At 39.1% G+C, this 12,376-nt stretch overlaps 4 protein-coding genes across 4 annotated transcripts; 3 read left to right on the forward strand and 1 right to left on the reverse strand.

The window, feature by feature from the left end:
- Positions 1-302: 302 nt before the first annotated feature.
- LOC18012557 (peptide-N(4)-(N-acetyl-beta-glucosaminyl)asparagine amidase) lies at positions 303-4,598 on the forward strand. Its single transcript, XM_006394989.2, has 17 exons — positions 303-436; positions 511-564; positions 666-857; positions 932-1,030; positions 1,121-1,207; positions 1,363-1,445; positions 1,782-1,895; positions 2,124-2,178; positions 2,262-2,348; positions 2,444-2,499; positions 2,588-2,647; positions 2,749-2,836; positions 2,938-3,699; positions 3,780-3,840; positions 3,931-4,033; positions 4,144-4,278; positions 4,369-4,598. Exons 1-17 carry the CDS (start codon positions 359-361, stop codon positions 4,451-4,453), a joined length of 2,199 nt encoding a protein of 732 aa, XP_006395051.1. The 5' UTR covers positions 303-358; the 3' UTR covers positions 4,454-4,598.
- An 80-nt stretch (positions 4,599-4,678) lies between these two features.
- LOC18012756 (biogenesis of lysosome-related organelles complex 1 subunit 2) lies at positions 4,679-5,741 on the forward strand. Its single transcript, XM_006394990.2, has 2 exons — positions 4,679-5,070; positions 5,170-5,741. The coding sequence occupies exons 1-2, from the start codon at positions 4,987-4,989 to the stop codon at positions 5,452-5,454; spliced, it is 369 nt and encodes a 122-aa protein (XP_006395052.1). The 5' UTR covers positions 4,679-4,986; the 3' UTR covers positions 5,455-5,741.
- A 383-nt stretch (positions 5,742-6,124) lies between these two features.
- On the forward strand, positions 6,125-7,894 carry LOC18013115 (ER membrane protein complex subunit 6). Its single transcript, XM_006394991.2, has 5 exons — positions 6,125-6,290; positions 6,756-6,870; positions 6,964-7,159; positions 7,325-7,344; positions 7,626-7,894. The coding sequence occupies exons 2-5, from the start codon at positions 6,773-6,775 to the stop codon at positions 7,654-7,656; spliced, it is 345 nt and encodes a 114-aa protein (XP_006395053.1). The 5' UTR covers positions 6,125-6,290; positions 6,756-6,772; the 3' UTR covers positions 7,657-7,894.
- A 98-nt stretch (positions 7,895-7,992) lies between these two features.
- Positions 7,993-11,921, reverse strand: LOC18013116 (DNA-directed RNA polymerase III subunit RPC5). The gene is made up of 14 exons (XM_006394992.2): positions 11,809-11,921; positions 11,141-11,544; positions 10,974-11,042; positions 10,774-10,881; positions 10,628-10,696; positions 10,428-10,544; positions 10,164-10,211; positions 9,950-10,056; positions 9,772-9,843; positions 9,586-9,637; positions 8,799-9,421; positions 8,501-8,710; positions 8,298-8,418; positions 7,993-8,211 (listed from the first exon to the last, which is right to left on the reverse strand). Exons 2-14 carry the CDS (start codon positions 11,531-11,533, stop codon positions 8,152-8,154), a joined length of 2,049 nt encoding a protein of 682 aa, XP_006395054.1. The 5' UTR covers positions 11,534-11,544; positions 11,809-11,921; the 3' UTR covers positions 7,993-8,151.
- Between the last annotated feature and the right edge of the window lie 455 nt (positions 11,922-12,376).

Below are 12,376 nucleotides of genomic sequence, written 5' to 3' on the forward strand. Positions count from 1 at the left end.
AACTGATATGTTCAAGCTCTTGAGTCTTGAGTATATTATGACATGGGAGTTATGGATTTGAAAATTTTGAAAGGATCAAGTATTGTTCATTCATGAAAACAGAAGTCAGCTTTTATTCACTAGTTCAAATATTAAAAAGTATCAAGTTACAATTCTTTTTGCATAGTTGAATAATTTTTTAGTGCATAAAACGGTCCGAGTTCAAATCGTGCCAAACCAATGATAAAATTTAAGGTGGAACCGGCCGGTTCGTGGTCTTCGTCAACGGCGCAATTCCCTTCTTCAAGACTGTTATGTTTCTCTTGCCTTGTGTTTAGAGAAAAGAGATCATTTTGGAATTTCAGTCCTTTGAGGAAAAATGGTGGCTCGGAAGTTTGTCATCCACCACCAAGATTCGATCTTTGAAATCGACTACGACACCGAATATGGCGTTGAGGTCTTTCTCTCTCTCTGTTCTTCCAATAAATATTCGTCTCCGATTCGATTCGATGCTGTCATGTTTCTCTGCAGGTTTTACAGACTCAGATTTTCTCCCTCACTTATGTTCCTTCTGATGAGCAAAAGGTACTTTTTTTTCCTTTGTAATCTGATTTTACTTTCTTTTCCGTTTGTGGAACCTCTGATGATTTCTGTTATCTAATAATTGGTCAAATTGTGGGCGATAGATCGTTGCGGAAGATGATGATCGAGTGGTATCGTTATCGGATGAGACTGATCTCACTTCTATACCCGATAAGCTTCGATTGGTCTCAACTGGAGGAAACTCCGAGGACATTTCACAAGGAACCTCTGGTCAGATCGAGAAATCTGATGCGGAAATGGTGAAATCAGACGAAGAGTTGGCACGAATGTTGCAGGTTTTGATCAGCATTTCGTATCAATGTTGAAAGTGATTTTGGCTGCTCTTTTCATTTGGGTTTCCTGCTTACAGGCAGAGGAAGAGGCGATGATGTTTCAACAGTATGTTGCTGCACAAGATAGCAGCGAATTCGAGAGCAGGATAAGGCCTTATGTCAGCCAAGTCCTCATGGTGATAGACTAGATTATTCTTTGAGTCTTTTTTTTTGTAAAAAGAAGTTTGTTTTCTGTGTTGAATGTCTGACTGCAATTTTTGTTTCAGTATGAAGATCCAGTCCGTCAAGAAGCTGCTCGAAAGACCGTTCCTAAAGACGAGCTCGAGGAGAAAGCTTTGGTTTCTCTGGCCAAGGTTTGAGCTTATATTCACCGATGAATAGAACTATAAGTTTTGATATTAGTGTCCTTGATGAAATTCAGAATTAAAGGTTTTAGGTTGAGGTTTACTTGAGCTTTAGATCTTATATGAGATTTTTTTACTGATCCAAGTTTCTAACAAACATTTAGGAGGGGAATTTCAAGCCATCTAAACATGAAAAAGACTACGCTTTCCTGCTTCAGCTACTTTTCTGGTTCAAAAGATCCTTCAGGTTTTCTAAGCTCCCTTTTCCTTGTCTTTTAGGACTTTTCAGATTGTCACCTACATAATCCTAAAGTGTAGAGTTGAAAAAACAACAGAAAGATTACATCTCTTTGAACTGAAATTTGGTTCATATTTTGAGCCCAAAGCTGAATTATAAGTTACAGTATGGAAATCCTTGACGGGATTTTGAATGGAAGATAATATGACTTAACATCATCTTATCATTGGTTTGTACTGTTATTTGTTCTCTCTGTGCAGCATTTTTATGTGTAAGAATATGTATATAATGGCACAGTAGTTTTAAAGAACCTCTTTCTCTGTTGTTGCCTGTGTGATAATGCAGATGGGTCAATGAACCTTCGTGTGACTATTGTGGAAACAAAACCATAGGCCAGGGGATGGGAAACCCACTTACCTCAGAGCTTGCTTATGGAGCAAATCGAGTTGAACTATATCGGTATGTCAATTACTTTGCAGTTCTGCATAGTTTCATTTGCGCAGGAAATGTGACATGTTTATTCTGAATTCACGGCCTTTATTCTAGGAGAAAATGTAGGACTGTAAAAGCTGAATCATTCCTATTATATCTAGTGTATTGTATTGGATTCTAACAGCTCTTTTAATTATTTCCTGTTGGTGAACTCTTTCGACTTACTGTTTTGTTCTTTTGCTATAACTTTTACAGGTGTACCTCGTGTCCAATAATTACTCGATTCCCTCGGTACAATGATCCTCTTAAGGTGACTAAATAGCTTGTACATTTGAAGATATATATGTTCTTGACTTCATTGACAGGTTCCATATTTCTTCCGTGTTCATGCAGCTCGTAGAAACAAAGAGAGGTCGCTGCGGGGAGTGGGCCAACTGCTTTACGCTATACTGCCGCTCGTTTGGCTATGATTCTCGTTTGGTATTCTGCTAACATCCATCGTCACTTCCCGCAAATTTTTTGGAACTGCTTTGATGTTTGTAATGTGTTTTTGTAATATTTTTACTCATTTACAGATACTGGACTTCACAGATCACGTCTGGACGGAATGCTTCTCTCACTCATTGGGAAGGTAAACTTCATATGCCAAAGAAACGTCTATTTTTCAGTTGTGAAGCAATTTCAACCGAGTGATTTGAGCCGTTTTTGTATTTCTGCAGATGGATTCATCTTGACCCTTGTGAAGGAGTGTATGACAAACCCATGCTATATGAGAAAGGGTAAGTTTTCTTTCTTGCCAGTTACCTCCTCTTTCCATGATTTTCATTTAACAATCCCCATAATGGACTCCCATATTCTCACAAAATTCTCTGCCTTGTAGATGGGGTAAAAAATTGAATTACGTTATTGCGATTTCCGTGGACGGGGTTTGTGATGTCACTAAGCGATATACAAAGAAATGGCATGAGGTAATGCTACAGAAAAGCAGCGAATGTTCTGTTTTGTTTTAAGAATCAGTAACAGCATTTCCATTTCTCACTCATGTTCTTGCTGTTGTTTTCCACTCTAGGTTTTATCTAGACGAACTCTCACAACTGAATCATCTCTGGAAGCTGTTCTACGAGCCCTGACAGAGGAACGGCGAGGTAGCTTTATGTCACAAGTTTCTGCGCTTAAACTCCGAGACAGAAATGAGCAGGAAGAACTCGAGAGAAATCTGCATTCCCCAGATGATACCTCGGTTTCTTTACCCGGAAGGCAAAGTGGAGATAAAGAATGGCGCATTCTGAGATCAGAATTTGGTTCAGGAGAAAACAGCTCTGTCAGCTCGTCCTCTTGCCCAGTTCGCACATGCGTTGATGACCATGTGACCAACATTCATGACTCGTTTCTGCCTATCGTGACTCAGTTCGTTGTGGATGATTTACCTGTAGCAAGAGCAATCGAGGTCCTTAATATGATCAAGCAAGTCCTTGTGGATCTGAAGAATGCGCCTTTCAAAACGAGGAAGGCTCGCTTGACTTTAGATGCAGATAGCTCAAGTTCATTCCCAGAGCAGTTTCTCCCCGCACTGGAAGTTTTGCTTTTTGCTCTTTCTTTGAAGAGCCAGAAAGACACAGACGAGAAAAGTCTCACAATATGCTTGGTGGGTAAACCCACAGAAACGGCTTTAGCATTGCCAGTTGCATTGGACGCTTTAAGGGAACTGGTCACTGACCTCAGAAAATGCCAAAACTTGAACAAAGATTCACTGTCTTTTCCATTTCTGAAACAGAACAGGGTATGCTCTGGTTCTGTCCTCGCGAGTGGTGAAGAGCTTCCTTCTGGCATCGTAAGTAGTACACTACTACAATCTTACCATTACTTAAACCCCTTTTGTTATTCCTAAATAAACATGCCTCAATGTTTCAGGCAACCGCAGCTTTTGATGGAATCCAAGAGTCCAAATGGGAGGAACCAAATGGTGCAAAAGGTATGAAAGAAATAAAGCCTGATTCGAAAATTCTGGTACATGTGTTATTACATGACATGATGAGAAATACCCATCTCTCATCTTACACAGGCTGTTGGATCGTGTACAAAACACTCTACAACCAGGTGCAACAACTCATTGCATACGAGCTCATGTCTGCAAATGATGCCCCAGAGAGAGACCCCAAAGATTGGTAAATGTCTTTTTTTTCTTTTTCCTTATCCTTTTTTTAAGTCTAAACATACATACAAATTTGGGCTATTTGTCCTCACTGTTTTTTTGCGATTTGTTACCTTTTCCCAGGGTTCTTGAAGGAAGTAACGACGGTGGATCGACATGGCATGTTCTGGATAAGCAAACTAATCAGGTATTCGAGGAGCGGTTCCAACGCAAATCCTACAAAATAACATCTCCCGGGATCCAAGCAAATATCTTCAGGTGAGTTAAATGAATTTTATCTGATCTACACAGCTTGGTTGAGTCATGACCACAAATGTGTATTGAATTGGATTAATGTGAATGTTGCAGGTTCCGATTTTTGTGTGGACGAGACGTGAATTCGACCTCCAGACTACAATTAGGGAGCATCGATCTATACAGGAGCCACCATTAATTAAACGATGCACATCAAATGTACTATATGTATAATCATCCATTGTGAATACTTTCTGCAAATTGATGTCTTAGTGGGGGAATTATTGGCCTGTGTTGTTTAATGTGCAAGTGTAAGCTATTGTTATTGATAAGTAACTTCATGAGACCAAATAATATCTCTCTCTCTCTCTCTCTCTCTCTCTCTCTCTCTCTCTCTCTCTCTCTCTCTCTCTCTCTCTCTCTCTCTCTCTCTCTCTCTCTCTCTCTCTCTCTCTCTCTCTCTCTCGTCTTATGTCTCTGGTCTCTGTTTCTGTCAGAAACCATATTCTTTTGCAGCAAATCAAGTCGGGGAAAAAACTAAATTATTAAAAAAGAAAAGGTTTTTCTTTCTTTATTAGTTAAGAAGAAGCTCTGGTTCTGGTGTGGGCTTAACAAAGTTAGGAGAGGGGTTACGAATCCTCGCTGTTTCTTCTCTCTCTCACACAAATCAGCTCACCTTCTCTCAGCTGGTCAGACAATAGGAGAAGAAGTCGTAATCTGTAAAATTCATCTATGGCGGATGCGCGTGATGATCTAGCTGAATCGCTGCAGAATCTCTTCACGAGTGTATCATCCATGGTGAAATCCGAGCTCCAGGTGAAAATAAAAATCCTAACTTTTTAACAGATCCAATTTGTTACCTAGAATATGAAATATGAAACTGAGACTCTCTGTGGTGGTGGATGTGGAGGATAGGGAACGAACAATCAACTGGATCTGTTGGAGAAGATGAATCTGAGAGTTGCGTCGGAGTACGAGGATTTGGGTGACGTGGCAGCTGGGCTCAGGGTTTTCGCGGAGCAGATGAAGTCGAAAAGTGGCGGCTTGGATGAATTCGTGGGACAGATGGACGCGATCGAGAAACAAGTGTCCGAGTTTGAAGCTGTCGTCTCTGTTCTCGATCGATATGTCTCTGTCCTCGAATCCAAAATCCGAGCTGAGTTTCGTCATCGTCGTTCTAATGACTCTGTCACTGGTTGATTCGCCATTGTAATTATCAAAATAATCATCATCATCGTCGTGGCTTTTTTCTCTTCTTTTTTTTTTTTCCCCCTAACGTTACTGAGAGTTGATGGTATCGAAATCTGGAATCCTACCTAACGAATGCTATCTGGATTTTTATGAACCTTGAGCCTATGTAGGAAAGACTCGTCTCCATTCGGTTTGAGTTTTAACCAAACTGTTATTACTGATACGAGAGATTGCAATCTGGTTTTCACTCAGTGTCTGAACCAGAACAGTTGTTTTGTTTCTCTCTTATGCACCTTCCCAGGAACAGCTCTGTCTTATCACCTGTCTATGTTTCTCTCAATAACCATTTTTTTAGCAGCATCAAATGAATATGGTGAAGAAGTATACAGAAAAAGAAAGAGAATTGATGTAGGTAGCCAATGTAGCTTATGGGTCTATAATCAGGTCAGGTTAACAACATTCCATCAACCAAAGCTTTGCTTTTGCTAAGCTAAACTACAAAAACTGAAAAATTTAAGAATACAAGTTAATTTCCTTGGAGGTACGTAATAAAACTTTCAAATCATTGTAAGTTTGTGTAATTATATTTGTACTTGCATTTGTAAAGCTTCGTATTTTTGTTATTAAATTTTTTATTAATTATAAAAGATATTTTATAACAAACAAAATAAATTAAAACAAAAAAAAAATTGTTCTCTGATGGGCTTGAGAACACCCTTACGAGAGAGTTGCAAATATCTCGTCCGTTTATTCTTCCTCGCTCAAATTCGCTCATCGTCTCGATTAGTTCCTCCTAAGTCCTAAGCAAGCTCGCAGCTTCGATCTTCCTGGTCTCGTTTCTAATTGTAAGTTTTAATTTTTTTATTCCTTTTGCAAGTTTTTATGTAGATCCCTGAGTAGATCGGATAGTAGTTAAAAGATCGATTCACCATAGCTGCATTGACTATGGAATCGATAAACCAGATCGATCGTCATTGCGCTGTTGTAGGAACTTTACCTAAGTCTATTTGGGTTATTGTCGTAAACTCTTAAAGAGTTAGGAATCGAAATTTGTTGCGATCTTAAAAACCCAGCTGCGAGAATCGTTGCATCGAGTAGAAATTACTAATTTTCGGGCCACCATAAGCTCAAACTCAATGCATTTACGCTTTTATGATCTAACACTTGCTCTATGTGTTGCTGATTTTCAGAACAAAAACTTCAAAAAAAAAAAAGTTCTCACTTTTACTCTCAAGATTTTTTGTTTTTGGCTGATAATGTAAAATCCAATACACAGACATTTGGTGTAATCTGAAATTTGATGTGGTCAGGTTGTTTGATATCTTAAATGGGTTCATCTGAGAAGAGATCAAAGGACGTCATGAGTGACATACCAACCTTTAGTGCAGAGAACTTGCAGAACAATTTGAAAGTTATACAGAACAGGTCTGATTCAATACAATTCTTTCTTTTCTCGTTTTCAAAAGATGTTCATTCTTGTTTTGACGATCTTGTGTGTCCCCAATTTCTTGTTCGCAGCCGGACTTTTCTGTCTATCATCGCTGGAGTGCTTGCAGGAATCATTGGATTCACAGGCTTGACTGGTTTCGTATTTTACTTTGTGGTGATGCTGATCACATCAGTTGGGCTCATGGCCAAGGCAGGATTCTCAGCAGACTTGTACTTTGATTCTTGGAATCGGGTCCTTTTTGACGGCTTTCTTGGTGGCCTTATGGTATGCCATCATTTTTCTTTCCTTAGATATTCTGTTAGCTCAACTTCAATCTAAGCTATTCTCAGTTATTCTTGGTAAATCTGTCATTGCAGACTCCTTTTTTTATGTGCTTTATCAACCTGTTAGTCTCATACTAATTACGGTCTTGTTTTCTCTTTTTGGCAGTCGTTTGTGCTGTTCTGGACGTATCCTTAATCTTAATCTCTGGTGGTCACACTCATTTTAAGAACATGTGAAAAAAGTAAATCGTAGGTTTGATTAGCTTTCTGAAAGAACATATGAATGGTTTAATGTAGGTAAAATGATTAGCTCCTTAAAACCTGTGATTAACCTCTAAATGGCACTTATCGTTTAGTAAGCTCTAACTTGGTTTAGGAAAGAAAAAAAAAAGAAAAGGACATGTATCCACACTCGCTCGTTCTCTTTTCTCTGTTTCTCTCAGTAGGTTTCCTTAACAATGGAGTAGATTTGCTTATGACTTGGTGCACATATTCTGAGCGTTCTTCAGCTGAAATGAAGATGGTGAAACAACTCTCAAGAAGAAGTGTCGTAATTTAAGAGTTTGGTATCTGCAGCCTCTTCAAGTAAATTGGACGATGTTTCTCTGGCTCCCTTTTTGAACAACAGATTTGAGTCTGTATTACTATTTCTGGTTCAGAATTTACCTGCCGATTACATCAATTTGTGAAACCTTTGGATTGATAGTTCAAGTATTTTAATTACCCTTGCGTCAAATTTAATATTTTCATCTCTTTTTCTTTTTTTTCCTTTTTTCGCATGTAAAAAATATATCTGAAGATGCCTGCCTATTATCTAGTGAGTTCTCAATGGTAAAGTAGACAAAATACCTGAAACGAAGCTAATATTGCCAGCCAAGTAAAGAAAAATACGACAATGTAAGTCAAGTCTAGTGAATCGTAAATGGTTACAAAATGAATCTCTAGTTTTCTATCAAAACTTTTATATCATTAAATTCTTTCCTCTGATGCCACTCATCGAGGTTTCTGTAAAACCCATCCTGACGAGCTGCTTTCACAGAGGTCGTGCATCACCTGCGCAGCAACACCGAGAGAGTCAGACCAAAACAACACTTATGTCAAAACACATAAATAAAGTGAATGAGAGCTCAAAGTGATACCTTTTGGTATTCGTTGCTGGTGATTTTACGACGAAGTACGGTCTCGCCTGCTACAAATACATCAGCTCTCATAAGCTTTGCTCCAGGTGAATTTCCAAGTAAGAGGTCAATAACCACGCTCCTGATGGTCAAATAGAGACATTACAGACTTCAACAGAAACAGAATGAACCAATGTGATTATTATTTACCAACAATAAAAAACCTGAGAGGGTCATGTTCTGGATGGTCTGGAGACAACTTATAGACAAAAGAGCCGTGGATGTCAACAGTCACTTCACTTATAATTTGTTGGAGCTCTTCTTTGTGAGCATCCACAGCTAACGCCACTTGTTGTGCCATGCCTGAATCAGCCTTTGGATTATTTGATGTGGAAACTGCAAGATCCCTAAGTCTTTGGCAGATCGTCTCGTAGCTGCACACAGAGTAACCATACGAAATCCAATAAATCTGAAAATTACGAGGTTCAGATAATTCCAGAGTGTAATTGCCAAGAATCTCACCTGCAAACTTTGTGAGATTGAAACACCTTTTTCAAGGCCTTTAGTATCGCCCTCCGAATATCTTCTGACATTTTTTGTCCAACAAAACGATGTATTGCATTTCTTGAACTTCCTCCTTTGTCTGAGAGAGTTGTTGGGATCTCTGGTTTAACTGTACCTGAAGGATTTTTGCCTACACCATTCCTTAAGTTATCAGCTCTACTTTTGCCTCCTTGTGTTATCTTTGGTGTAAGCTTTTCGTCCAGAGCCTTCCAAAAGATTTCTTGCTTATTAGCAATCTCCTTGTATGATTTTATGAACGAAACATCAGCGGGCTCTTTGAACTTCCAATCACATAGCAGGGGCCTTTCTTTGGCAAATTTAGTCAACATACTTGTTATCTTTTCCTTAAGGCGACCAGTTGCTGCAACCTCAGAGTACGTTATAGTTGAACCCTTGCTAAACAGCATCAGGACATAATCCCTGGAAGCCTCTTGGGGCCCGTCAAGTTGTAGTAGCCTAGTTTTGGGAGTCCATAAACCTTGAACTAACCAGGCATAATCTTGGAGGACCTTTAAGAAATCGTTGTCTGAGAACTCTGGGGCATAGTGCTTAAGAACACTGTATCGAAATAAGGGAGGTCCCTGTTATTTTTTAATAACAAGTTAGTTACACGGCTTATACTTATATCTTACTCATAACTTAGAAAGCAGGATACATACAAACTTTATATTCAAAAACACAAAAGAACAGGGATTAACACAAGCACTTATTGAAAAACATAATGCTGACTATAATGGCTACCAACCTGGCAGAGCAGCTTTTGCACACGTTCTTCAAGCGGTAGGGAGGTTAAGACCCTGAAATCAGAAGAATATTTCATGAAAGAACACGTAAGAAAGGGTGCAAATGTTGACTCGATGACACTTGAGACCAGACATTTGGTAGAACAAGAAAAGGGAAATCGATATATTGAAAACATGATGCACTGCACCTTTTCGATGAATCTCTTGATTCAGAGTTTCTGCTGCTTTCCCCACGGCACAGTGAGTTGATATAAACGTCCCTTCAATAAAATATAAGAACATATTAAGAAGGAAAACAAATTTTAAGGCAAGCAGGAAAGACACAAACTGTCTCAAGCAAACTCAATGAAAAGGAAGACAACATACGGGCTCATGTTGAAGTCTATTGAAGAGTTCCCATTGGCCATCATTCCGTTAAGATATCTGGAGCAAAATTCTGACTGAAGTCCATGATACTTGAGTGCAACCCAATTCTGAAGGAAGAAGAAAGATAGCCACATAAGTTTAGGGAACCATATCTAACAACAACTCAAAGAGAAGAAAGGATCACATAAAAACTAAATAAAACCAATTCTCATACTTCTTCAGGAATCGGTTTCTGATCCGTCGAAGCCTGCACTCCCTTGTTCTAACAAATAGACTCATTATTAGAATCATGTAAATGGTGGCATAAGCAGCCAAACTACCCAATCCAATCTTTGACAAAGCAGAAAGGAAAAATGAAATAAAAAATAAGAACGCTGAACTTTACAGGAGCAACCATGCTAAATCTGCAGTGCTTTAAAAATTGAAACCAAAATCCTTACACCTCAATTCTTTAGCACTAGTAGATGATGATCCATACCTGTCTTTTTGATGTTCCAACAGATTCTCCAGTAGCTTCTGCGTGTTTCTTTTTGGATGAAAGATACTCCATAGACGGTCGGAGCTGAGCAACAGCATGAACAGGATTCAAGTGTAACTGCAAGTCAACAAGTCCAATTCAATAAGATATTCACACTACACAACAATGTTATCAAGCTTCGAAAAGAGGGAAGAAAATACCTTATCACCTGAAAGAACCCCTACAGCATAATCCAATGTAGGAGGCTGCTTCCATGTTGTTGTCAAGGTCTACCAAAAACAAAAACAAAAAATGAAGTCGCATCAAAAGATCAAACTTGAATCTAAGCTTAGAACTAAAATCTGACCTGCTTAGTCATATGTAATTCACTTCCAAACTTGGAGTCATAGTTCCTCGAATGGACATCCATAGACAAATCAATTTCCACCTGGGAGGTCGAAGGATTCACTCTAACCTTTTGGATACATAAATAAACAAAAAGATTAGAACACGAAAAGAATGCAGAGAGCAATAGAAACAAAACGATAAAGGGGAATGAATACTCACTGCTTCGCATCGTTCATCCATTTCGTATGGACGCCAAGACGGTCTTAGAGGATATTGTAGAACATAAAGCTGACAACATTGAGAAATCAAAACTCTTACACGATTAGCAAAATCAAATTTTTTTGAAGAATCTAATCTAATATAGGTGAAGGTAGTCTCTAACTAACCTTAGTGTTTGCATCAATAGACGGATTGAAGAAAACGTCAATTTCACGAACAACAAAGTCTTCTTCTTCTTCTACCTTCTCCTCCTCCTGAAGTGGAAGCTGATCTTCCTCCATCAACTCAGCTTCCGTAGACTCCAGCTCCTTATCCACTTTTGAATCAATCTCCATTTTAACGGCGCCATTGTAGACCTCAGGCTCAACCTTGGGGCCAGCGGATTTCGCATCAACGTCGTGCTCACTCTTGCTCACCGACTCCGATGGAGTATCAGTTTGTGACGGCGGGTCGGCTTTCTCTTCCGGTTTAGGTTTGGGTTTGGACTTTCCGGCACGACCAGGTGCAAATCTGCGGGTTTTGGAAACCTCTTTTGGTTTGTCTTCGTCATCAAAGTCCATCTTTTTTTTTCCTGTGAGCAGAAAAATGATTCAAAAAAGGGTTCTTTTTTTCATTCTGAACTCAAACAACTGATTTCATTGGGATTTCGTCCAACCCCAGAACGTGATCATAACGAATATCATGAGCTCGTAACTGGAGAAAGACAAAATTTTCTCTAATCACTAACAAAAGCCAATATTCATAAATCATAATCGATAAACTTGAAACTAATCTTATGAACTCAGAGAAACGGAACTGCAGAAGAATGAAAGAGGAGCTAAACAGAGCATAATACCTGAAAATCAATTAGGGCGTCTCAAGGAGAGCGAAGAAACTAAAATTTGCCGCTCCGGAAGAGCAAAAGAAAATCGGTGGGAGGTGAAGAAACTACGTTTGCAGAGAAACGGGTTTAACAAAAAAAAAAAAAAAAGCATATGGGAAGGTTCGAAACAGAGGCTTGTTAGACAGCACAAAACCAAATCTTCCAACTGAGCTATTTGGGCTGATTAGACCAGCTCCATCAGGATCTCTTTAAGTATTTTTGGCCCAGAAACCTAAGGAAAGTTGTTTAAAAAAAATAGAAAAGCCCAAAATTATCAACGGATCGATCCTTCACGACGGGCCGGACGAGACAGTCTCATTGGTGACATGGACGAACGTGATTGGTCGTTTAATTTTTTTGGGAATGAAAATTTGATGGAAAGAGAAAAAAACATTTCTCTTTCATCGGGGAAAAAAAAACCCTCGAGCTCTCTCCTTTCTCTCGTTCGCATCGGCGATTTCGATCGGCGGAGGTCAAATCCGCGTTTGAAACAGGCTCCGATGGTGAAAAATTCGGCGGATATCCAGTTCTGTCGACAGTT

This window comes from Eutrema salsugineum, unplaced genomic scaffold, assembly GCF_000478725.1.
Source record: "Eutrema salsugineum unplaced genomic scaffold, Eutsalg1_0 scaffold_6, whole genome shotgun sequence".
Classification (NCBI taxonomy): domain Eukaryota; kingdom Viridiplantae; phylum Streptophyta; class Magnoliopsida; order Brassicales; family Brassicaceae; genus Eutrema; species Eutrema salsugineum.

Excerpts from the sequence above, each read along its gene's own strand:
- LOC18012557 (XM_006394989.2), top strand. The coding sequence starts at position 359 with ATGGTGGCTCGGAAGTTTGTCATCCACCACCAAGATTCGATCTTTGAA. Across the intron at positions 565-665 it reads TTCCTTCTGATGAGCAAAAG|ATCGTTGCGGAAGATGATGA; the intron begins GTACTTTTTTTT and ends TGTGGGCGATAG. Across the intron at positions 3,841-3,930 it reads GGAACCAAATGGTGCAAAAG|GCTGTTGGATCGTGTACAAA; the intron begins GTATGAAAGAAA and ends CATCTTACACAG.
- LOC18012756 (XM_006394990.2), top strand. The coding sequence starts at position 4,987 with ATGGCGGATGCGCGTGATGATCTAGCTGAATCGCTGCAGAATCTCTTC. Across the intron at positions 5,071-5,169 it reads TGGTGAAATCCGAGCTCCAG|GGAACGAACAATCAACTGGA; the intron begins GTGAAAATAAAA and ends TGTGGAGGATAG.
- LOC18013115 (XM_006394991.2), top strand. The coding sequence starts at position 6,773 with ATGGGTTCATCTGAGAAGAGATCAAAGGACGTCATGAGTGACATACCA. Across the intron at positions 6,871-6,963 it reads TTGAAAGTTATACAGAACAG|CCGGACTTTTCTGTCTATCA; the intron begins GTCTGATTCAAT and ends TCTTGTTCGCAG. Across the intron at positions 7,345-7,625 it reads TCGTTTGTGCTGTTCTGGAC|ATTTGCTTATGACTTGGTGC; the intron begins GTATCCTTAATC and ends ACAATGGAGTAG.
- LOC18013116 (XM_006394992.2), bottom strand. The coding sequence starts at position 11,533 with ATGGACTTTGATGACGAAGACAAACCAAAAGAGGTTTCCAAAACCCGC. Across the intron at positions 10,697-10,773 it reads AATTACATATGACTAAGCAG|ACCTTGACAACAACATGGAA; the intron begins GTCAGATTTTAG and ends TGTTTTTGGTAG. Across the intron at positions 8,711-8,798 it reads CAATCTCACAAAGTTTGCAG|CTACGAGACGATCTGCCAAA; the intron begins GTGAGATTCTTG and ends CTCTGTGTGCAG.